Raw genomic sequence first — 24,561 nt, 5'->3', positions numbered from 1 at the left:
CGCTGCAACTCAGACCCCCGGCCGGACTGCACCGACGCGAAGCGTCTCTTCTGTGTCGGTTGTGGCAGGGAATTGCCTTCACGAAAGCTTATCACAACTAATTGGAGAGAGACATGATGGATAGAAAGTCAGGGAGGTTAACCAACGGTGGTTCCAGGAAGGTTCGCGACCCTGCATGGAGGGGAGCCACTAATTGGAATGGTTGATAGTCCTGCATGCGATGTTTGCGGATGCGAGGAGAACATTCACCAGTTATTGTGCCACGGTCCTCAATTCCATGCACACTATCTTTGTCCGACACACTGAGGAAAATATATGATCGTCCTCTGAGTGAACAGACCGTACTAGGGCACCGTCCCCACCGATCATCGGCTCAGAAGGCACTTTTGTGCTTTCTGAGAAAGTCTGGTTTGCACGAGCGGCTTTGACTCAAGTACTGTCCGTGCACGTCTCTATACCATCTCTCTTTCCTTCTCCCTTCCCTCAGCGCAGGATTACAAACCGGACTCTTGACTGGTTAACGTCCCTGCCTCTCTCTCTCTCTCTCTCTCTCTCTCTCTCTCTCTCTCTCTCTCTCTCTCTCTCTCTCTCTCTCTCTCTCTCGCGTGCTCGTGGGGTTGAAAGCTTACTGTATACTTTTGCTCCAAGTTTATGCTTCATCGGGAGCAGTTGAGGTGTTGAAATATGCGAAGCGTATTCGAAAAAATATTCGCATTTACGAATAGCGACTATTCGATTGGAAGACCGAATCGAATAGGACACTATTGGATTCGTTGTTGGAAAGGTTTGAATACTCGCACACCCCTGGAAACAACACGAGCGGCTTGTTCCCAGGAGCGGGAGTACTATAAGTATAGAGCGCTTCCCAGGAAATCCTGCACGCAAGACCCAACTGAAGCCTGAGAGCAAATGCTCCGCGCACGGGCTGAGCGCAGCGATGCGCGAAGGAGGCCGGCGAACAGCTCTGCGAGTGCGCATGCCGCAGTCAAGCTGCGAAAAGAAGTTTCGTAAGAGCCAGATTTCGCGGGCAACGTATTCCTGCCACGAAGCTGTGAAAAATGAGTTTAATAAACAGTAGCTACCTCAGCGCAGCTCAATGTGGTGCGAAGACAGTGCGAACATTGTACTGGGTAGTTTAACGAAACGTCCAACAGGCTACCGGTTCGTTCGCGAGACACGGCGAGGGACAGCCTGTAGCGTTCCTGCATCTTATTATTTTTGATGCCATATTTGACACGTTGCTTGTTAATGAAATTTGCAGTTAACGCTTACGCTGCGAGAACAACGGCAATGAATACGAATCAACTGCACAGAGGCCTAATTTTCGCTTCCAAACACTTGACTTGACCGTTCCGTCAATGCTCTTCTACGAATTCCCGTCCACGGAGCTCCGCGTTTTATATTTAACTAGACTACCCATTCCTGAACTGCACCACATCTCCGTGGCATGCATCGCGACGTAAGGCGAGAGGCCCGATTGATGGGGCGACGTCGTGCGCGGTGCGTGAGAAGCACACGGACAAGAAAGAAGGCTCGGACGACACCACATAGCGCTACACATGCGCCGGCTATATGCGTGACATATATACCATACAGCGCAGCGCCATGGACGAGTTTAGGCCACTTGGAGTTCTCTAGCGCGCGACCAGCGCTCATTACGCCAAAGTTCTTGCAAGAAATCTTCGCTTCAAAAAATACAACTTGTCTAACAGCACAGTATATAAGCCAATTTTTTTAAATCTACTCTTTAATTATGAAGACGCGCTGGAAAATGCGTAATGCATTGTTTTACCATGCTGGCTCTCTTTCAGGCAGCCTTCAGCGCCTCGGAATTAAGTTATGCAACATTGGCACACTTATCGGCAGTCCGTCCCAATTCGTGATTCAATGGAATAATGCAGAGGACGGAGTAGGTGAACAGAAAATAAAATAATTGCGCGTCTATTTTTCCGCTGTTAGAGGTTCCGGGTGCAACGCTAAAGGCAGGGGGAAAAAATGCTTTCGCTGAATTCTTCGAAAGCCGTTTTTTGATTCCAGGTGTTCGCGGTGTTCGCGCTGTTCGCGCTACCATTTCCGAGACAATTAAGGGTATACGCAAAACGTATGTTGACCGCATACGTTCGACTCCTTAGCGCCAGCTTCGTTTTATTTCCTTTCGCCTGTAGGTATAAAGGATCGAATGCGACCAGTCGCTGTATATAGGTCAGTGGCTACGGGGTCGGTAGTGCCGCAGAGCGCGAGATTGCGACTTCGAATCCCGGCTGCGTTCCTACGGAGGCAGGATGCAAAAACGCTCGCGTGTCCCATGCATTGTAAAAAAACGAACCCGGTTAAAATTAATTCCGCGCACTCCACTGTGGCTCTAACCAAGTGCGCAGTTTATGAACGTCGTTAGACTCCACAATTTATTTTCATTTTTTTTCAAAGGGTCGAATGTGCACACGTACCGTGTGCTCGCAAAATGGAGGAGATGCCGGAGCACATCGTCCAGCGCAGCGCCCGCACCCACCTGCAGTGCACGGAACTATGCGGGGAGACAGGTGTCACACGGCACAGAACCGTGCGCGCTTAAAAAATGAAATTAGTTTCGATCGCACCGCGGAACTCGCAATTCTTCTGCAGAAAGCGATTTAAGCTCGCTCGCAAACGACGTTTCACGGCCTGTTCCTTTGCACGACCATGTTTGACGACCACGACAACCCTTATCTGGCTCCTCCACGGTAGTGACAGATAATTTAATATGGCGGCGGGTCTGCACGGATCGCTGGCTGGGCGCCATTCACCCTCCGAGACCAGCCGTATCGAATTACCGCTTCGTCGCGGGAAACCGAGCGTGGAACCGGGCTTATTTGGAAAATGCAGATTGTGAAACGTCCCCTTCACGCTTCCAGACTTCTCCGCTTCCATAGAATCAAACGGACGACTTGTCATTCTTAAGCAAAAAATCGAAAGAAACCAGTTTAATTTTACGAACCGCGTATGAGCATGGGCACCACTCTAAAGGTACGAACGAACCGTAACGTACTGTGTTTCGCGCGAGCGATATTCAACGTTCCAGCTACAATTTTAAGAAAGAATGCGGAGCAGTGTGCGTAACGTTCCTTCTTTCTAGAGGAATTCGCCAGATCGCGCGGCTTGAAACAGCTGCTGTTCAGCCCCTAGAGGCCACTAAGTGATGATGATGATGATGATGATGATGATGATGATGATGATGGTTCGAACCTCTGTCTGTGTGTTTTAAGTGTTCCCCCTTAGACGTCTCCTTTGCTATTCTTTTAAACCATATATAGCTGAAATGCCTCCTACGGAGGCCATTCAACTGCGAGACGTGAAAAAGAAAAGCAACCCTAGATTTTCTAATATATATATATATATATATATATATATATATATATATATATATATATATATATATATATATATATATATATATATTGACAGGTCTAGAGGTTGAGCTTCATCTGGAAAACCTGCTTTGATGCCTCAAGATGGATCACTGATAACCTCTTCGGTGTGTCCTTAGAAGTGGCGATAAACGGTCCTCAAAGTCTCATAAGGAATTTCACAAATCTATATACATTAATAAAAAAAATTCACCGAAATGTCGCTAATATTAAGAAAAAAGAGATGTCACCGTTAAGGCAACTGAACGCTCGCTAAATTTAGCGACTTCCTCGTTGCGTTATCAACACACTGGTCTACTGTTTTCCTGCTACCTTTGCTTTGTTCGGTGATAGTGAGCAGCCGCTCTCTCTCTCTCTCTGGACGATCGCAGCGTGGATTCTTCATTCAAGTTCGCTATGCCTACGCTTCAGTTCAGTTCCAATCGTTGGCTTCGGGCGCCGGCTTCGAGTCGCCCTTGTAAGAAGGTTGTTTCTTGCGTACACAAATCAAAAGGGATAATAAGAAGAAACGTCAATTTCATCAATTGATTCACTTAGCAGAGATAGGCTGGATGGTCAGCTGACCATAGTTGCTGTTTCATTTTCCTTTGCCTTATCGTTTCTGCATTCCAACTAAAACAACGCACAGTTTCCATCTAGTTTTCCTCGGCTTCATTTCCTGTCGGCTTCGCATTGGTGCACACGCAAAAAGGAAGAGACACAAAATCGCCCGTGCCGTCGTCAAGGGGCCTTCTATCAGTTTTTGTGTGCGTCCTTTTTAGCGGCAAACGCGTTTTCAACAAACGTGGACGCGCCGAGTCCACGCTCCGCAACAGACATCGTCTTCGCGCCCAGCTTCCTCGCCTCGGAGCAGCCTACAGCTTAAAACCTCGGCCCGTCTACAGAGTGCGCGAAAGCGCGCCCATCGAAGCACCAGTTACAGGCTCGCCACGAAAGCTGATACAAACGACGTCAATTCAAACAGTCTCAACCCATTAACTCACTCAACCGACTCACACAAACGACTCAATCCATTAGCGTCGTTTTCGTAGGAGCGAGTGCACCGATGTAACGCGTCACGTGGAAACTTGCACAAAGAGGCTAGCTAGGCGAGTGCCGAGGGGGTCAATTTTATTAATGCTTCGCACAGATTCCTTTAGAACGAACCTCAACGAAAAGAGAGAGAGAGAGAAAACATTTATTGTAAAGTTTTAGTGGAGCTTTCTTTCCCAGCGGTGTGGGCTAGCGTGGCGTCTGCTTAGCCGCGACGCTATCAGCCCATTCCGCCAACCGTATCTGGTCTTGTAACCCGCCGTGGTTGCTCAGTGGCTATGGTGGTGGGCTGCTGAGCACGAGGTCGCGGGATCGAATCCCGGCCACGGCGGCCGCATTTCGATGGGGGCGAAATGCGAAAACACCCGTGTGCTTAGATTTAGGTGCACGTTAAAGAACCCCAGGTGGTCAAAATTTCCGGAGTCCTCCACTACGGCGTGCCTCATAATCAGAAAGTGGTTTTGGCACGTAAAACCCCAAATATTATTATATTATTATTATCTGGTCTTGCGGGTTGGACGTTTTCGTTTTTTTCTCCCACTCGTCATGTGAGGGAGCTCGCCTAAAGAGTTCTCTCGGGGGAGGGTTCTTTTGGCATCCCCACAAGATGTGATCTTGGTCCGCAAGGGGACAGCTACAATGTTTGCAGTTTGGTGGATATTCACCACCGGTCATTGCAGCTAGCCTTTTTGGACTAAGTACAGATCTAGTCTGTACTCTCCTGAGGTTAGTGGCCTGTATTCTTGTCAGTGTCTCGTGCGGGGATGGATATATTCGCCTGGATTCGCGGTAATAAACGGTCATTTCGGTGTAGGTGTGGATACCTTCATGTCGGTCAACCCCGACGGAGGAGCCCACCTCCCGGTTACTAGCTGCTCGGGCGGCTAGATGGACGGCCTCATTGCCAGGGTTGCCCGCATGAGCGGGTACCCACACCAACTTCAATTGATTGAGGTTTTTGTTAATTATTCTGAATGCTCGAGGGGAAATGAAACCTGAGGTGTAGTTACGAATCGCTGTTTTCGAGTCGGATATAATAATCTTGGTGCCCGGAATGGAGGTGCCCATGGCGATGGCGGCCTCTTCCGCCTCCACAATGGAAGATGTGTTTACCGTCGCACAGCTGATGGTGTGCCCGTCGCCATTAGTGACGGCTATAGTGTGTCGACCATCACTGGTGCGAGCAGCATCCACGTATATGGCGGGTTGGTTTTTGTAACATTGCCAGAGTGCCGCCGCCCTAGCTTTGCGTTGTTAGATATGGAGCTGGTTCCTGCGATTACTTCGAGTTCCCCAGACCACATCGGATTGCAGCACAGCTAATTGAGGAATGCAGAAGCAGGAAAGCGCATTCCAGAGAAGCGGCCGAGCAGACAAGTTTAAGGCAACGAGTTTACATGCCAACAAGTTCGTGCGCCGCCGGGATTGGCAGGTGGGCATCCGACAATGAAGCAGGTGCAGCCCTCCCCTTCTCATTGTTCGAGGTCCATTGCCAGTCTGCGAGGCAAGACCGCAGCAAGCCGCCAGGTGTGACACCACGACACGGGCGCCTACCATTGGCTGCAAGTGGCGTCATCGGAGTGGACTCTCCCATTGGTCAAACATGACGTGACTTGCAGTGCTCGAAGGGCTTATAAGAAGCCTTCCAGAGAGACCTGAGGATGCTGGGACATGCCCTGATTCCCTGTTTCACCTCTCTCGAACTTCTTGCCGCGGGCCGCAGCGTCCGAGTTGCTGCCGGCCCGTAATGACTGTACGTTTGTTACCTGACGTCTCACCTCCCTGTACATAATGTAGAATAAATCCCTCCCAAGTTGGGTTTTTCATCCCGTAGTCCCGTCCTCCAACCCCTACATCTGGTTGGCAGCGGTAGGATCGCCTCCGAATGCATCAGCTGGTGGCAGCGCTACGTATCAACCTTCGTCGAGACAGATCCTAAGGAACCGGGAAGAGCGAAGAAGAGAGAGCCTTCGTCGAAAGAGGTCCAAAGAAACTGGGAGTAGCGAAGAAGGAGCGAGCCTTCGACCCAGGGAGTCCGGAGGAACCGGCAACAGCGGACGAATGAACCGGATGGCAGGGTGCTGTAACCGTAAGTGAGCGCGTGGTTTTTTTCCTTATGATTCGCCAGACTCAAAGGTTGTGTGTTCAATTTTGATAGTTCTGGGAATCGGGAATTTGTTGCATTGTGTGTTTGCACAAATTAATTAAGGAAAACAGTTTTAACCACCTGTCGGGGCAGCTGCCATGGATCTTAGAAGGTTGACGAGGTTAGACTTGTTGTTGGTGTGCGACGATTTGGGAGTTGAGGCGGACGAACGGATGAAAACGCCAGCTATCATAAAGGCGATTGAAGATAGTGGCAACGATGACAAAAGCATTGAGCTTGCTTGGGAAGTGATACAGGAGCCACGGGAGCGTGTGCGTCGTGTACGTTTGCGAGAGCGTCGTGAGCTTAGGAGTGAGCGTCAGCGTGAAGAACGCGAGAATGAACGGAAGCATGAGCTTCAAGAACTTACTCTTAGGTGTGAGCGTCACGGACGTGAGAATGAACGCGAACGTGAGCGAGAGGAAAAGTTTGAGAGAGAGAAGGCAGCACTGATCAAAGAGATACAGTATTGTGATCAGTTATTGGCACAGAGACAACGGCTGTCTGAGAATTCTGTACGTAGTACAGAGCGAAAGAATGAGGCAGCATCGAGCGGATTTTCGCCAGAAGCCGACGAGAAGAGTAGTGCCTGTGAGATTGGCTGCAGATTGATAAGTGAAGGGAAAAGGCTAGCTGCTAACGATGCCTTAGTGGCAATAGAGGCCGTTAAAGGCCAGAGTGAGAGCGACGAGGTGCTGTGCCAACAGATGACTGTGGAGACAGCTAGGCCAGCTGCGAACAAATTGGCACAGTTACCGCGTGTGTGCGTCGCTGGTAAAGTTAGCGAGGTTGCTAGCGAGGAAAAGGGTACTGTTGACGCGACAGACGCGAGCACCCATGTAGAGCCAGATGTGCGTGCAGAAATGAAGTGCGAGCTGGACGATGCAGTTGAGAATAGCTCTCAGGATTGCGAGCTGTGTAGCTCAAGAGAATACAACTGCATTGTTCAGGGATCGGTGCGGCTCTCCGCCAGTCTAGATAGCCTAGAGAGGGATGGTTCAGTTAATAATCATTCGGACTGTGCGCGTGAGACAGCGATCGATACCGACGGGCTGGGTGCCGATGCACAGCGTGAGCTGGGCAATGTAGCAGAGGGCAGTTCGCAAGAGTGCGAGTTGTCTTACTCGAGTAAAGCCTGCTGCATTGTGCCAGAGTCGGTTGAGCTGTCCGCCAGTCGAGGCAGAGCGAGTGTTGATTTAAGTGAGAATCACTCAGACTGTGCGGGTAAGAGACCGATCCGGGCCGACGAAATGTGTACCGGCCAGCACGAAGCACGAGGCGACATGAAAGTGAGTGCGAAGAGAAAGCGCCGTAAAAAGAAGCGCGTTAAAGACCGAAAGTCGGTAATTAATGTAGCGCCGCCAAAGATGGCGAGAAACCCAAATGGGCAGGGCGCGAGGAAAAAGATGCGGTCGTCTCGGACGATGTTGACGCATCGAAAACGTTCGAGCCAAAGGTCAAAGGGGGACCGCGAAGAATGTTCTGCACGGACGCGGACAAAGGGCACGAGGCAGTTAAGCTCCTCGTCGTTCCGTAGTTCTTTTCATAGCTCAGCGTGCAGTTCGAAGAAACGCAAGGTGGCAGGACGAGGCCAGGTGGGGAGTAGCGACGCGGTCAATCGAGTTCGTGTTGAAAGCGGGGCGCGGGGACGCAAATTGGCAGTAGACCGTAACGTCTTGGGGGAGCTGATAGTGAATCAGCCCTTTTGTTGTCTCTCGGCAGCCAGAGTAGCTTTCAGACCACGTCCACCCCGCGTTCGACTCAAAGTATGAGTCAGACGGAAGCGTTTGGAAAAGGAGGCCTGGAGCGCTTCCGTAGAAATGAAGTGTCTTGTTTTATTTTTGAGCATCGGAAAATTTCGCGATTTGAGACTAGGTTTTCTTTCAATATGTAAGGTATGAGCTTTGTTTATGTTTTGGTTTGAGAAAGCTCCGAGATTTGAAAGATGCGTTTTATGTAAACATGTAGTCTCGCGAGATGTTCATTAATAAGTAGATAGGCTTTTTTTTTTCTGTGTGCGAGTAACCTGAAGGTCAAGGTTATCGTCGAAAGGCCTATGGTAACGCGCGTGTGTTTTATTTAACCTTCTTTCTTTTTAAGTGTTGAATTTTCTAAGGTTAAGCGCGTAGATTTTCAGTGAGTGCATGATTTGCACGGAGAAGCGTTCTTAGTTCCATTAGCGCGTGTCCTGTGTGGACGGAAGGAAGCAGACTTTATGACTGGGTTGCTAGTGTGTGTGTGAGGGCAGCCGTGTATTCTGACTTCTTTAGTGAACGTGCGTGGAATGAATTAGTAGAAGACGCATCATTTTAAGAGTTCTGCGGAGTGTGTAAGTCCCGCAAGTTTAATTGTTCGTTTACGTCACGTGTCCTGCAGGACTTTCAGGAAAGAAACGTGAGTAAGCGTAAGGAAGAGTTTGCCTACAACGCAAGTACGCGTTTTGTTTAATGACCACAAGGCTAGTGCGCTTGTGATTACGTACTTATGAGGTTGACCAGATTGTTCAGTGGCATCATTACGTGCGATATGTACGCCACTGCGATAGATCGGAAACATGCTGTTCGTGTGGTTAGGCCACTTAAGTTATGTTCGGCTGTTTTCATTTGTTGTTTGCATCGTCAACGACCCTTTTGTTTTGCAACAACAATAGTACTCTGGTCTTGTCGGCATTCGGGGAGAAATGGATAGCGGTTTGGAGGGGTGGTTGGAACTGTTTTGTCGAAATTGGGGAAATAAAAGATCAGGGTTGATTTTGACTCAGTAATAGTCTGGCGAGTCAGGGGTGAAGAGCCTGCGCTTACGCGTGGTGCAGCGCTGTGCTGTTTTGTTTGTTTGACGTCTGTTCTCCAGGGCCAAGGATCCCGAAGTTCGTCAAACGAGGCTCGACCCCAGTTCCCTGCAGCTTCTATCAGCGTTCCTCATGGCCAGCGAATTGAGTTCACCGGCCATTCAGAACTACCGGGGCGAGGACGAGCTGTTAGATATGGAGCTGGTTCCTGCGATTACTTCGAGTTCCCCAGACCACATCGGATTGCAGCACAGCTAATTGAGGAATGCAGAAGCAGGAAAGCGCATTCCAGAGAAGCGGCCGAGCAGACAAGTTTAAGGCAACGAGTTTACATGCCAACAAGTTCGTGCGCCGCCGGGATTGGCAGGTGGGCATCCGACAATGAAGCAGGTGCAGCCCTCCCCTTCTCATTGTTCGAGGTCCATTGCCAGTCTGCGAGGCAAGACCGCAGCAAGCCGCCAGGTGTGACACCACGACACGGGCGCCTACCATTGGCTGCAAGTGGCGTCATCGGAGTGGACTCTCCCATTGGTCAAACATGACGTGACTTGCAGTGCTCGAAGGGCTTATAAGAAGCCTTCCAGAGAGACCTGAGGATGCTGGGACATGCCCTGATTCCCTGTTTCACCTCTCTCGAACTTCTTGCCGCGGGCCGCAGCGTCCGAGTTGCTGCCGGCCCGTAATGACTGTACGTTTGTTACCTGACGTCTCACCTCCCTGTACATAATGTAGAATAAATCCCTCCCAAGTTAGGGTTTTCATCCCGAAGTCCCGTCCTCCAAACCCTACAGCGTCTATCGCTGTTTTCAGTGCTCATGTTTTTCGGAAGCGGGGGGATAATGATCTTGGTCCGGATAGTGTTAGGTATTCGCTGTCGTTGCGGGATGTCTAAGGCTGGACGATACCCTAAGCTGTCGAGGATCCGCTGTCCCGCATGTGTGCCGGATAATCGAACTGTTTGAGCCCATTTGTGGGCCTCTATGATTTCCTCAACGTTATTATGCACCCCTAGACTCAAGAGTGCCTCTGTATTAGTCCATTTTGGTAGCCCAAGAGCCTGTTTGAATAACGTTCGGATTAGACCGTTAATCCGTTCCAAATCCCTCTTCCTGAGATGCAGGTAAGGGCAGACATACGCCACTCGGCTCAGAAAGAAAGCCTGGATTAACCTGCAGGCATCTTTCTCCTTAACTCCGTGCCGTCGGTTGGAGACCCTCCTGAGAAGGTTCTGTAATTGCCCAGCTGTAGTTTGGAGTCGTGCTATGGCTTCTTGGTTGTGCGTGTTTTGCTGGATCCACAATCCTAACACTCTGATTTTAGGAACGGGTGGGACCGGTTGTCCAGCTACCTGCACCTGAATATGTGCCGGCAAAATAGCAGCCGCATTTGCGGGATTTTTTTTCCGGACTATAAGCAATTCTGACTTTTTTGGCGAACAGCTCAGGCCATTGTTGCGAGCGTGTTTCTGCACTGCGTCAGCCGCTGCCTGCAGTGATTCTGAAATCTCTCCGTCCGACCCAGTGCACGTCCAGATCGTTACGTCATCGGCGTAGATGGCGTGCCTGATATGAGGAATCTCTTTGAGCTGTCGGGATAAGCCACTCATGGTGGTATTAAAGAGGAAAGGAGAAAGTACTGCTCCCTGTGGTTTACCTCTAGTGCCGAGCTCTATGGTTTTGCTTTCAATATTGCCTATGTTTACGGTGGCAGTACGTCCCTTGAGGAATGTGGTAATATAGGTATATGTTCTCTTACCTACGTTCATGTTGGATACGTTTTCTAGAATGGCTCGATGTGAGACATTGTCAAACGCTTTGTGTATATCTAATGCTAACACTGTTCGAGTTGCGCGTATAGGCGCTGGGTTAAGGATATCATTTTGTACTTGCCACAGTATGTCTTGGGTGCACAGTTTAGGACGAAAGCCGATCATTGTCTCTGGGAAGAGGTTGTTGGTTTCGGCATAGTCAACCAGTCCATTGAGAACCACATGCTCCATAGCCTTACCAAGACAAGAGGTAAGGGATATGGGTCTGAGGTTCTCTAGACTGAGTGACTTGCCCGGTTTAGGAATGAAGACCACGCTAGCGTGCTTCCACTCTTGCGGGAGTGTACCGTTTTGCCAGTGCTGATTAAAAAGCTTAGTGATCATTGTTATGGTAGGGTCATCTAGATTCCTGAGCATTTTGTTGGTGATCTTATCTTTACCGGCTGATGATGTCGTGCGTAGGCAGCTGAGAGCGGCGCGTACTTCGGCCTCGGTGATGTCTTCGTCTAATGTTGTGTTTTCGTCTCCTCTGTACTCTATATATGCACCCGGCTCCCGTTCGGTATTAAGATATTGCCCGATCAAGAGGTTTACGAATTCAGAGTCTGTTCCCGGGAAACTGTGTACGATTTTCTGAATCCTTTTATGAGCAGCACTTTTAGAGTGTTGTGGATCTAGCATGTGTTTAAGCAGGGTCCAGGGGTTCTTTTTGCTTAACTGGCCATTCATATTGTCGCATAATTGGTTCCATTGCATAGTGCTGAGCTCGCTAGAATAGTCCTGAATCTCTTTCTCTAGGGCGGCGAGTTCGTGGCGCAGCGTGCGGTTGATCTTATTCTTAAGCCATCTCTGCTGAAGGTCTTTATGCTTTTCCCATAGACCTAGGAGTTTTGAGTCTGGCACGGGGCCTTCCTCTTCTATCGGTGCCATGGTTGTGGCATTGTCCACATCCTGGATAAGCTCATTCGTCCACGCACTGAGGTCAGCTATATCGGTGAGCTGTTTGCGGTTTCTTACGTATCGGAATACATCCCATTTGGTATGTGGAATCAGCTTCACTTTCTTTTTATGCCCTTTTGAAGGGATAGTGATAACAACGATATAGTGATCGCTCCCAAGACTAGTTTCGGTATTATCCCAAAGAGCACCATTGGCATTTTTGACGAAGCATAAGTCGGGTGTGGTATTCCTGCTTACACTGTTGCCGATACGCGTGGGCCTATCTGGGTCAGTGATGAGTGTAAGTTCCAAGTCACTTGTCACTGAATATAGTGCATTGCCTTTCCTAGTGCAGGTTTGGTATCCCCAGACTGTGTGCGGAGCGTTAAAATCTCCTACAACAACCAGTTGTTCCTTCTCTGCGGCTTTACATGCTTTTTTCAAAAGGGCAATAACTCTGTTGCTTTTATCTTTCGGGGAGCTGTACAAGTTAAGGATGAATACACATCTGTGCTCCTTTTTCCTAGGCAGTAGCTGTACAAACGTGTAAGGAATTTTGTCTTCCTCCAGATCAATTTGCATCGCCGTTAGGTTGCGTTGTATCGCAACTGCCGTAGAAGGTTTATTGTCGGCTTCAGTTAACTCATTGAACGTGGTATACCCAGTAATTTTGACTTGCGTGCCTGTTTCCTGTAGGGCTACAACATCTACCTTGGGATCAAAGCTAGCGAGTTGGAACTGCAGTCCTGCACGCTTTTGCTTAAAGGATCTGCAATTCCATTGTATAATCTTAACAGTTTCAGCCATCTTTTTTGGTGTACGGTTCTGCCCTTACCGGCAATACAGATGTCATTTTGAAGCCCTTAGTGTTGAGCACTTTGGTGGCTGTGGTGGCAAGTTGTTCGTGTTCCGGGCTTTGTGTAAGGCTCTGTGTACATTCAGCTCTATACACAGCACCTATCCTGGTAAGCTCGTGGGCTACCATCTGCTGAAATTCTGCGGTAGACTTTATGTGACTGGAGACTGTCTCAGCTAGCTGAGCAATTGCTACTTCTAACTTATCTACTCTGTCACTATGGTTTGAGGCTTCGGACTCCTTGGGTGTGTCCCGCACTGACGCTTTGCGTTTGTTTGACGGTTCTGCCTCCATCGATTCAAGTTCACCTTTCCGAACACAGGCCACTATTTCGCGTGCAGCCGGCGTCACAGAGGCGCCTCCAATTGGCTGCCTACTTTCTAGGGCCCTGATTTTGGCATTGGCTGCCTCTAGTTGTTGTCTCAGTGCTCTAATCTCTTCAGCGAGCTCCCTCACCTGGTTTGCTTGCATCCTGTTGAGGTCGTGCGGGCGTGGGGTTGGGCTCGGGATTGGCTGACCAGGCGACTTTCCGCGATACCGCCTGGTCACTTCGTTGTTTGGAGTTGGAGTGGCTGCGAGACTTGCTGTTGCTCCGGCTGCGCTGCCTGCTGCCACTTCTACTATTTGAAGCTTCGCGCTGCTCGGAACGCACGGAAGGGCGGCCGTCCCGCACGGCGTCTCGGTAGCTCGTTCCGCCCTCTGTGCCGGCGCCAGATGCGTTTTGTGTGCCACTCGCCGGTGGCCCTGCTGTCATCGACGTGGTCGCGCTTCCTCTTTTTCCTTCCCCGGCTGGTTGTCTACGCTGCGCAGGTGGATAGAAGCGATAGCGGCAGCAAGGAGCGCCGGTAGGGTGACCGCCGCGGCAGATGATGCAACGCGCTTTGCACGCTGCCACAGTTCCCCGTGGCGGCGTCTCATGTTCTTCGTCGCCGCAATGGTGACATCGTTGTCGTCTTGGGTCCGGACAGACATCGGAGCGATGGCCAATCCGGCGACAGTTAAAGCAGGCTTCAATCCGTTCGCGGAATGGATGCACGTTAAAGATTGAGGCCCAAAAGCGGACGTGCTTGGGTAATGTTTGTCCGGCAAATGTCACCACAATATGGCGAGAGGATCCTATCCTTCTTGCTCCAGCGATTTCCAAACCTGGATTTCTCGTGCATATTTCCTTGAATATGTCGGCGTCAGTCTCATCCGAGTAAGCGTAATAGATAACGCCTTTCACTGAATTTTCTGGGGCCGGTGCGTATGCCAAAACGGCACATTCCTGTTGCTCAATTTTAAGGCATTTGATGTTATAATAAGCTTCAGCTCTTACCCTCGATGGGGTGCTGATCAGCGCAGTGTTGCTGGTAGGGTGTACTCTGACTTGATCTTCTTGCACCGCTTCATCCAGGTTAGCCTGGGCCGCAGCACACACTGTACGCAGAATCTTGGCTGGGCCGTAAGACAGCAGGTTGATCGCGCACTGTGGGCGAATGATGATCTTGTAATCTTCGGCCGGGAGCTTCGGTAGGGGTCTTCGGTAACGACGGCGGGCGAGCGCGATATCTCGGTGCGCTGCTTGGCGTTTCATTCGGCGCCCCGCTGTTCCCTTCGGCGGCTGGCTGCGTCTCGGCGTCAGTCTTGCGTCGGGCATATCGCCGCTGCGTGTCGAGAGCGGTCCAACTGCCGTCATTCAGTTCTGCGTCGGTGATGTTTTCCCCATCCACGACGACTTCCATGCTGCAGAATTTTCGGATCACAAGGGTAATGCAGTGGTGTCGGCGTGGAGTCCCGACCACGCCGGCGCCGATAGGCTTCTCTCGATGAGGAGAGCAAGAAGTGAACGCCGGCGAAAAACACTGGTAATAAGGCGAAATGTCCACCCACCGACCAAAACTTGGTATCAGCGTTGTCCTCTCGTCTTTAGGCTTCCGTTGGTAACAAAACCCACTCGGAAACTTTCAAAATTCTGGCCGAAAACATTTTAGAAAGCGGGAGCCGATGTTCGCAAGACTGTCCTACTCGGCTTCTTCTTCTTCTTCTCCCAACGAAAAGAAGCTTTTACGTCTCAATACGGCGATGAGAATCCCTCGGACGTTTCCCACGAGGCCGTCCTTTCATCGGCGCGCGCCCGAACGGCGAGGCCCGACGAAGACTGTTAAGCGCAAACAAAGGAGCTGACAAGCGCCGACGGTTGGGTCCAGTTTGTGCATAATGTAGTGTCGTTGAGCGGAAATACGTACACTCCGTTTCTTCCCACCCGTACTTTCGCTCAACGACACTACTTAAAGGAGGTCACTTCGAGGCGACGACAACAGCCGCCCTCCGTGGAAACAGGAAAAAATAACATAAAGGGGAAGAAAAATGCAGCCATAACGAAGAACAGATCGCTATGGGGATACAATAGGTACGAGGTGCTCCGGGGAATGTGGAAAGGTGCAATGGTTCCAGGACTTACTTTTGGAAATGCGGTCGTTTGCGTGAAAACAGGGGCACAATCGGGACTCGATGGCAACCAAAGGTCAGTGGGACGCCTCGCATTGGGCGCTCACGGGGAGACTACAAATGAAGCTGTGCAGGGTGATATGGGCTGGACAAGTTATGAAGTGAGGGAAGCTCACAGTAAAATTCATTATGAAGAACGACTGAGGAAGATGGAAGAAAGTAAATGGGCAGGTAGAGTGTTGGGGTACTTGTACAGAAAAGAACATTGATTCACAGTGGAGAAAAAAGAATATAGGAAGCTTACCAGCAAATATGCGGCCTGTAGGGTGGGCAACACAGCAACAAAGAACGCAAAGCGGAAAGTCAGAAAGGCTGAAATAATCTCATGGGTGGCGGCAATGGAAAAGAAACCTGCCATGAGTAAATATATACTTAAGAGGAAAAAACGAAATCAGGAAAGAAACAATTTATGATAACTCAAAGGGAAACTCATCACTTTTCGAAGTGAGATCACGATGCCTTAGAACACGTACCTATAAAGCGAGATATAAGAAGGAAGAAGCATGTGCTTGCTGCTGTAAAACTAGGGAAACGATGGAGCGCCTTTTATTAGAATGTGAAGACATCTTCCCAGCGGTCGAATTGGGCACTACTGGCCTCCTTGAAACCTTTGGGTTCAGCGAGAGCAGGGGAAAAGTAAACATGTCCGCAGTAGAAATTAATAAGAGGCGACTGGAATACTGGTGGAAGAAAAGCAGGGAAACGAGAAAAAACGGAGAAATACAAAAGCAAAGTTCACAATAGGGGATGAAAAAATTTGGTTGTGGGAGTTCATCGTCGTTTTTATTTTCTTGTTTTTTTTTAACCTAGGTATATCTATAGGACATTAGGTAGTATAATAGCAAAAGCTTGGTTGCGCAACCCGCAGTCCCGTTCCAAAGGGGACGCTCATAACATCCATCCATCTGTCCACTCGCTACGCTAAACGTATAATTAAAACGTGAAAATCGCCCCCCGCTTCGCTGTGTCTGAGCAGGGCAACTCGGAGCGCAACGCACCGTAAGGGCGCTCAAATAAAACACTCTAATCTCGGGCGTTTAAACTTCGCGCAGTCGATCAACCGTTCGATTGCTTCCCCCGCCCCCACCCTCTCCCTTTACGTCGACCACGTTCCTCGAGCTGCTCTTCCCCACTTCGTATCACTTATCGGGCAGTCGTCTTTGCTCGCTGAAATCGTCAAATGCGTCAAACGCGCGTGGTGGTTCCACACCGCTAGCGCGAAGAAAAAAGAAAGAGGCGAAAGACACGATATTTCCCTAAGGCACATCCATGCACACACTGGCAAGAGAGGAATCTTGGAGGCTATTGAAGCAGCGCCTCTTCGATGCACCTCTCACACACACAGTCCACACGCAACTGTGGTGTCCACTGTGCGCCTTCGGCCGCCGCTATATCGATTATCGAGGTTCGACCGAGCTGCTACTGCAAGCGCAGCGCAGAGGTAATCTGCTCGCCGCAAAGTCCGTACCGTGGCTCCCGCCCCGGATTCGAAGACCATTCGTCACGGGCACAAAAACGCAGTGGACGCTAAAGAAAATAAGGCCAGAAATAAACTGGGACGAAAAAAAAAAACGTACAGATATATACTCCAGGGCAGCGCATTAGGAAAGAAGGGCTGAAGAAGCGCGGTCTGCAACTCGAGGCCAACTCCGCCGGGCACGACTTTGCACGGCTGCTGGTGTAAAAAGATACAGAGTCGATATACTTGCCAGTCCATTGGCGGGCTGCGGTCGTGCGATGGACACACGGTGCGCATCATTCACGTCGGCTTTGGCCTTCCTCCCGAAACGGGCGCGAATCTATCGGCGACGCACCCTCCGCGGATTGGCCGCATCTTCTCCTTCAGACGTCGGAGGCCCGGCGAAACCCTTGTTTGTTTGGCTCTCACTTCCAAGCTCAGGGGCAGTGAGTGTTGCGTCCGTCTTCCCTGCCTTCGCATTAAGAAGTCTCTTCGCGATGCTCGCCTCAAGAATGGAATACCAACTCGCCCGGCAAACCGTCCTTCGGAGATGAAGCGCGTAACCTGTATGTATTCCTCCGGGCGAATACCCACATACCGCTGGCTTCGCAATAAGGTATCAACGGCAACTCTTATTCGCCAAGCACCCTGAGGATTAAACATGACGAGTGGTCGGCAATCCGGCGAATGAAAAATTTGGAGGACGTTTAAGCTTCACCTTCAAGAGAGGAACGCGACAGCATTCAAAGATACCCGACTGCTTCTCACGCTTTCCGGCAACTGCAGCTTATGTTACCGTCTGCCGGGAAACGCTGGCAGCGAACACTATGCACGAAGGCGAGCTTTCTGGTAGAAACGCGGCCTGTTGCGTGGGCTGATCCCGAAGGTTGTGCACAGCCGCGCCAGAGAAATGACATCGTTTTCGCGTTTCTATTATTGTTTCGCACCTTTCATATTTCAGTCTGAGAAGTCTTAACATAAAAGGCATGCGCTGGCGGTGCTTTCTTTCATGGCGTTTCTTTGTGGGCTGTCATTCTCAAAATTCCGTGGAATAACCTTGTCAAGAACGTAGGACAACGTATGAACAACTTTAGCGATAGAATGGTGTGGCAATATAGCCCGCATATATACCGCATGTCATATAGTAAGGCGCGTATATATATATATACACACACACGGAAATTTTCGCTCACGGACAACTCCGCCGATGCCAGATTTTTCTGCGACACGGGGCCCTTAACGCTATCGTGTTGAAAGACGCACTAGAACGAACGTTGAAAGTGTGCTAATCCCGAGATATATACCAGTGCCGCGGTGCGCTATTCCATAACGTGAAATCTACGTAAACGAAGTTGTTTCAAGCGCTTCAGTGATACGCCAAATATCGAACACATCGAACGCGCAGCTTGTTTTTTAAAGGCATATTCGTATTACTCATGTTCTGCATACTTTTCGTCAACTTATTATTTTGGTAAGTTTATGCGCGCTGTAGCAGGTCTTATCTCAAATACAAAAGCGAAAAGATACCGGCTGCGCCATATAATTGAACGACCAGTAGGCAAGCGCACGTAACTTCGCCGCGTTAAAACCTATATGCTGTAATTCACTGCTGCTGATGTAATAATAGTCGATGCGTGATCGTAAAGTACTCGCCTATACGAGTTCCGCACCCAAACATGTTAGCGCGGTGGTCTCGACGGAGCGCGCGATATGTCAGCTTAGCGAAGCCGGAGTGTTTCGATTTCTTCGTCGCAATGCTTGGCTAATATGCGGCGAAGCAAACACGAACGGCAAATGAGGAGGGCCTAAAGCTTCGTTAAAGCTGCCGGATACTGCTCCGCCAGAGCGCTTCTCGTCAAGTGCAACGGACGCCTTAAACACTATCGGCGAGCGGTTTTAGTACTTCGCCGCAATGTACGGCTAATAAGCGGCGAAGCAAACGCAACACTGACGGAACTGGATGGTTAAGTTCCTTTCGGTGTACCGGTCTGATGAGAGGGAATTTTCCCCCGAGAGAGCAATAAAAAATAAGCCACTGACGGCGGCGAACATGCCCGCTCGGTGCACGCCTCCACCTCGCCGTACAGCTCCAGCGAGGTCCCGTCTCTCACGCTCACCGCCGGGGCGAGCGCACTTCGGGCAGAACTCGCTGCCTTCTCTGGCTCCTCTTACTGGCTGAGTAACCAGCGAGCAGTTAAAACCGCCTATGCACAAACTATGCACAAACTTAAGTTGTTATTTTTTCGCTTTAGGACACCTACGTTGGAATTAAGATTGATTGATTGATTGATTGATTGATTGATTGATTGATTGATTGATTGATTGATTGATTGATTGATTGATTGATTGATTGATTGATTGATTGATTGATTGATTGACCGTATTTCTGTCACCGAGCAACACTTGAATGTGCGCCACAGTGTAGCGCTGCGAACCAGCTTACGAGCTGAGCGCACTGTTCGCTCAGTCCCGGCTGCGGATGATTGGGGACTAGGAACGGGGAACTCGCCCAATAGCGAATATAAGGGGGCACCGCTAATACGCATGTGCAGTGAAAAACCAAAGGCGAGCGACGCAAAGCGGGTCCTGCTGCCCGTCGCGTGCTGACCCTGAAGTCCATGCCGACGGTGGAGATGTAGGCCCCGCTCAGGAACGAGCCGTCCTTGTAGCGGATCAGCAGGCACGTCTTTCCCACACCGGAGTCGCCCACCAGCATCACCTGCGAGCAGAGCAGCGCACGTTCGCTGTGTACGAGCACTGGGCACCCGGAAACAGAGCGAGCGCAGAGGCTCGATCGACACTGCGTCGGAACGCATGCAAGCGCGCCGGCAACAGAGCCACGTGCGTAGTGGCAACGGAAGCGCGCGACGCGTTCGCACCGGTACCGTCGACGATCGCGAACACGGGACGTGAACAACACACACATCTGGCCGAGTGTGCGCAAATACTGGCCATAGCACTGGTCTTTACAACGGAGAAATCTTCGGAGACATGCGTTCACGCATATATACCACGTATATACAAATATATATTTCACGCCCCATACGCACAAGAATACACGCTAATACGTACACCCGTCAGCAAAAGTATACGGCCCAGAGGGTCGCCGGAAAAACAATTTCTTCGTAATTAACGTGCATAAAGTGAAATTGACGAATGCCCTGGAAAGTTCGCGATGCCATGGAAGTTTCGGCTGCAGTCCTCAATTTCAAATAGTATTCACAGACAGATAAAAGAATCGACTTTATCGCGCAATTCATATACGTTTGCTCACGGGTGTACACAGGCTGACTCCTGCACATAAAAAAAAAGATGGATGCTCAAGAATTTATATTACATTTGAGAGCACGCAAAATTGAAAGCACTTAAAAACTAGACCCAACAATTAATCTACAGAGAAGAATTCATATTCGGCAACGTGCACCAGTATAGTGACGGCTCACTAATGCAACAGTCTCCGCTCTGCTGAGTAGACCATAAATATAACCGTTTTGACGCAAACAAGAAAGGACGGAAGGGAACAAGGGGAACTCCCCTTGTTCCCTATCGTCCTTCCTTGTTTGCGCCACATCGATCCTATTTATGGACTACTGGGCAGTATGAACCGACTAGCCCAGCAACATGTATTTCTGGATTAGAAGTATCCGTTCTCTTTGATAGAATAAGGTTTCAACGCATGCAGACAGTGGCGCTTGTGTTGTCGCCGGATGATAACGACACTGAGCGTCGCATTTCAGAACGGCCTCGTTTCCTCTATCCGAGTCGCGGACGCACCATCTTACATGTACCGTGTTCTAATGCAGCGCAGTCACCTACCGGTGTGCCGCAAGGTGTTTTATTCCATGGTGCCATCTCGTGCACTGTATCGAACCCACCCAACAACCCAACCAACACACCCAACCAGCAGAAGCGCTGCACCGACTGGCGGTGCACAAGAGCGTTAACTCGGCGCCCAAAATTGCGAGTGATGGCTCCCTCAAATGTAAACCGAAGTTACACTTTAGTACAAAACCGCCTTTAAGGGACCAAAAGACGACAGGCGCAAGCTGCTCGAACTGATTATGCCTGTCATACCTCTGATCGAAGTTACAGTTAGTGGCGCAGTGCTAAGCTTTAACGCAAAGCAGTCCCTGCACAAGCTCTGCCGAATGCACGCCACGTTATCTCTCTCTCTCTCTCTCTCTCTCTCTCTCTCTCTCGTTCAAAGCTAAGCCGGGCGTGCCACACGGCGTCAGCGCCATACGCGCGCGCTCTGTGCACGCGTGAATGCATGTACACACTCGCCCAGATACTGGCGTTATAAACACGCGCGCTCCAGCAGTGCGGCAGCGATAGCCGGCTGGCGGGTCTCAGTGAGGCGAGAGACGCATGTATACAGCGCGCTGGTGGCGGCGCCGCATTCCTCGTGCAGATCCGCCGTCTGGCGCCTAATTATCTCGCCGCCACCAGAGCCGCGAATCGGCAAAGCCGCCGCCGCATGTCTGCGCCGACCTCCCCCCTGCCGAGGTCCACGCACGGACACACTCGAACTACAGCGGCATGTGCGTGTAAAGGGGGGAGAAGGGGGGAACAGGCACGCGTATATTTTGTCTGCGCTATACGCACGAACATGCGCAATGCAGTCTTGCGGCTGGTAAAGGAGGACTCTAACATGTGCATCGCCGCAAGAGCTTCACCCTCAGCCCTATAGCTGCACCCTTTCTCAATATGTATCTTGGCCTTGTGCCTCTGGCGTTTTCTTCACCGTTAGCAAACTCGAACCACAGGGCGCGCTAACCTGCGCTCTGTGCTCTTAGTAGATAGCCAAAGAGTGCATCTTGAGCCGCCTATGCGACAAAATGAATCAGGCACGAAGCGGAACCAAAGGACAGCGGTGGGGCTTCTTACACGGCGTTAGTAGACATGTTGACGACTTCAGCTGAGGTTCATGGTAGTTTACGTCATAAGCTTCGATGTGCAAGAGAAAACGTACAAAACAACGCACTTCCACATTAAGATATTGTTCTGGGCAGAACATTTCAGCGAACAGCCTCAGCGCGTGCGCAAACCAAGTGCTCAGCGCAAAAATGACAGGCGCTCTTATAACATAGTAACAGGTAAGGAAACTGCTCTTTATCGCACTCTCTCTCTCTCTCTCTCTCTCTCTCTCTCTCTCTCTCTCTCTCTGTTTTATTGAATAATTCTAACCGCTCATATAGCGTCGTAGGTCATTTAGAAGTGAAGTAACAGGAAGCAAGCGCTTCCAACTTTACCACGTGATTTCCCAATTAACTCCTGACGTCAAGACCATAAACAATTAACTCCTGATATCAAGACCATAAATAATATCCACTTGCAATCTTTTCACACCTTTGTCAACTAATTGAGGACTCGCAATTTTAGCACACAGTCGTTAAGGGTCCCGCTATTATCGCTACTGTGTCAGCGCAACATCTGCCAAGTTCAGCTCGACACCTCTATACTGTAGCTTTGAGAATTCACTGCAAGTACGTTTATGAAAGTAACATTCAATGACACGCGGACAGAACACCGAATGTCACGTTCACATAAGTGCCGCCAGTCTGCGCTTCCAAATTTCCCGGCAACTTAGTTGATCAATGCAATGGAAAGCCCAAACACAATTCCGCATAAAAAAGAATTGTTCACCATTATTTGTGCTCATGGAGAGTAAATTTGTATAAAAAACAATAAAATGTTATTTGAGTTATAGTTAGTACATGTCGTAATTACATGTACTCAGTTTTCTGAATTAACGAGAAGTGAAAATTCGCTCCAGTACATCAAGGAGGCTACCATGGGCTTTCCGTTAAATTTGCCGCCGCGCTACATCAGCATGTTGAGGTATCGCGGTTAGTGTATCAAAAACGATACGTTGGGGGTTAGTGTTACGCGTTTTATTACTTTATACTATAAACTTTGGGCGACACACGAGAATTCACACGTGGCCCAGTGTGCGCAAACGTATTTGCCTCTATATTTATGTTCCGGTCTGTGCTCATCCTCCGTACACGCGGAAGAAAGCCCGGACGGAGAACGGCAAAACGCGAATGCGAGATTAGAAGAGTACTGACGCGAGATTTTGCGTATGTCTTTTAAAGACGAGGTATTTTTTGGCGAGTTACTTTTCGGTATGGGGTAAGTGTGTTTCCCTGACCTCTTTCGTGGACCGATCCCGGAGATTGTGAAGTATAACTATAAGTGCCATTGTGGCCACTGGGTATGTGATGACTATGATGACGATGATAACAATAATGACAATGATGACGACGATCACGACGACAAAATTTGGAAGGCAATTCAACTTCTACCTGACGTCGATCAAACGTTGTAGCTCCAGCGCGGCCTTCGAAATAAATTATATGGTTCACACAACCAATTCTTACCCCCAGCTCACTCAGAGGCTGTATCACTTTCACAAGTAGAGGCTGAATCACCTTCATTTTTTACGTTTTCTTTTAATGCGATAGCATCACACACCCACTTTGGAAGGTATACATCCAACGAAACTCGAGGTGTGTCGAGCGTATACGCGATCGCGCACCACAGTGCGCACGAAATCGCAAAGGACAGGCGAGGCACGAGAAACTCCACGTTGACGAACTCCTGCAAGGTCGCCCGTGACGCGCTCTTGAGTATGCTATTCGCACATGCCAGCCGTGTCCTGGCATTTAGGTTCTTGAATTAAACTGCAGCGCACAGAAAAGACACGGGCAGTTAACAAACGAGCGCCGTTTTCATGAAAACTTCCCGTGTACTTCATGTTTTGTGCGCGCTGTAGTTAAAACCACGAATGATAACGCCCACAGCAAATATTAAATTCTGGCGTAGTTTTTTTTTTAAGTTTAAACGATCCCTTAGAAAGAAAGAAAAAACACTCGCAAGCGTCGAACTGCTAAATTATTTACTGCAGTATTTACGAAGGAGTTTCGGCACCCGGGAGGTGGATTTTTCATGACGTCGTAATACACCGACTCACTTTGTTGCCGCGATCGTTTCTGTGGTTATGTAGCGCTCGTGTGCCAGCCGTCGCGATCGCGGCGGCTGGCACACGAGCGCTACATAACCACAGAAACGCACGCTGCACCCAATAGTTTGTAGCTTGTAATTTGTAGACGTGTAGCGACACGACGGGAGCAACTGTTGTTCTCTGTCGCGATGACGCCGATGACGCCATGTCCTGCATTGCGAGACGACCTTAGTAACAAATTTCCGACCTCCATTCTTACTAAGTGTCCTCCTTTTAGGTGCGAGAAGAGGGCGGTATAAAGATTCTACGCGCTCTAAATTGTGCGATCAGTGCTCTTTTAGTGCCCCGAAACGAAATACGCGTGAAATTGCCCTTAACTCGCCTCGCGCGGGAGGTCACAGCAAACGTGGCAGCCCAGTGACACCGGCACGCACCGAGTGATCGACAGCACGCAGCGGCGGTGTCACCGCACGACGTCGAAGTTGCCAGCCACGCCATTCCAACGGAAGCGACAAGGTGGCGCGCCCACCGCGCAAAACTTCTCCGCGCGAAGCCTATGACACCTCTGCCCCCTCACCCCCCCCCCCTCCTGCCTCCAAAGGAGCGACGCCCCCATGTAATCAATCAACGAACGAATTAACCCATCAGTCTAGCGGTACATTACGCGCCACGTGCTCGTCTGAACTGCGGCAAACGGCGCATCATTTGGGTG

At 49.9% G+C, this 24,561-nt stretch overlaps 1 protein-coding gene across 1 annotated transcript in view; it reads right to left on the bottom strand.

Moving 5' to 3' along the window:
* Window positions 1-24,561, bottom strand: part of LOC135918937 (ras-related protein Rab-37-like) — a 120,625-nt gene that overhangs the window by 63,034 nt on the left and 33,030 nt on the right. Inside the window, exon 2 of the mRNA XM_065452633.1 lies at window positions 19,491-19,601. Within this exon, the coding sequence (XP_065308705.1) occupies window positions 19,491-19,601 (111 nt within the window). The remainder of the gene's footprint in view (window positions 1-19,490; window positions 19,602-24,561) is intronic.

This window comes from Dermacentor albipictus, chromosome 8 (assembly GCF_038994185.2).
Source record: "Dermacentor albipictus isolate Rhodes 1998 colony chromosome 8, USDA_Dalb.pri_finalv2, whole genome shotgun sequence".
NCBI lineage: Eukaryota > Metazoa > Arthropoda > Arachnida > Ixodida > Ixodidae > Dermacentor > Dermacentor albipictus.
The sequence above is the reverse complement of the archived record's forward strand: the minus strand, read 5'-3'. Positions and strand labels throughout refer to the sequence as shown.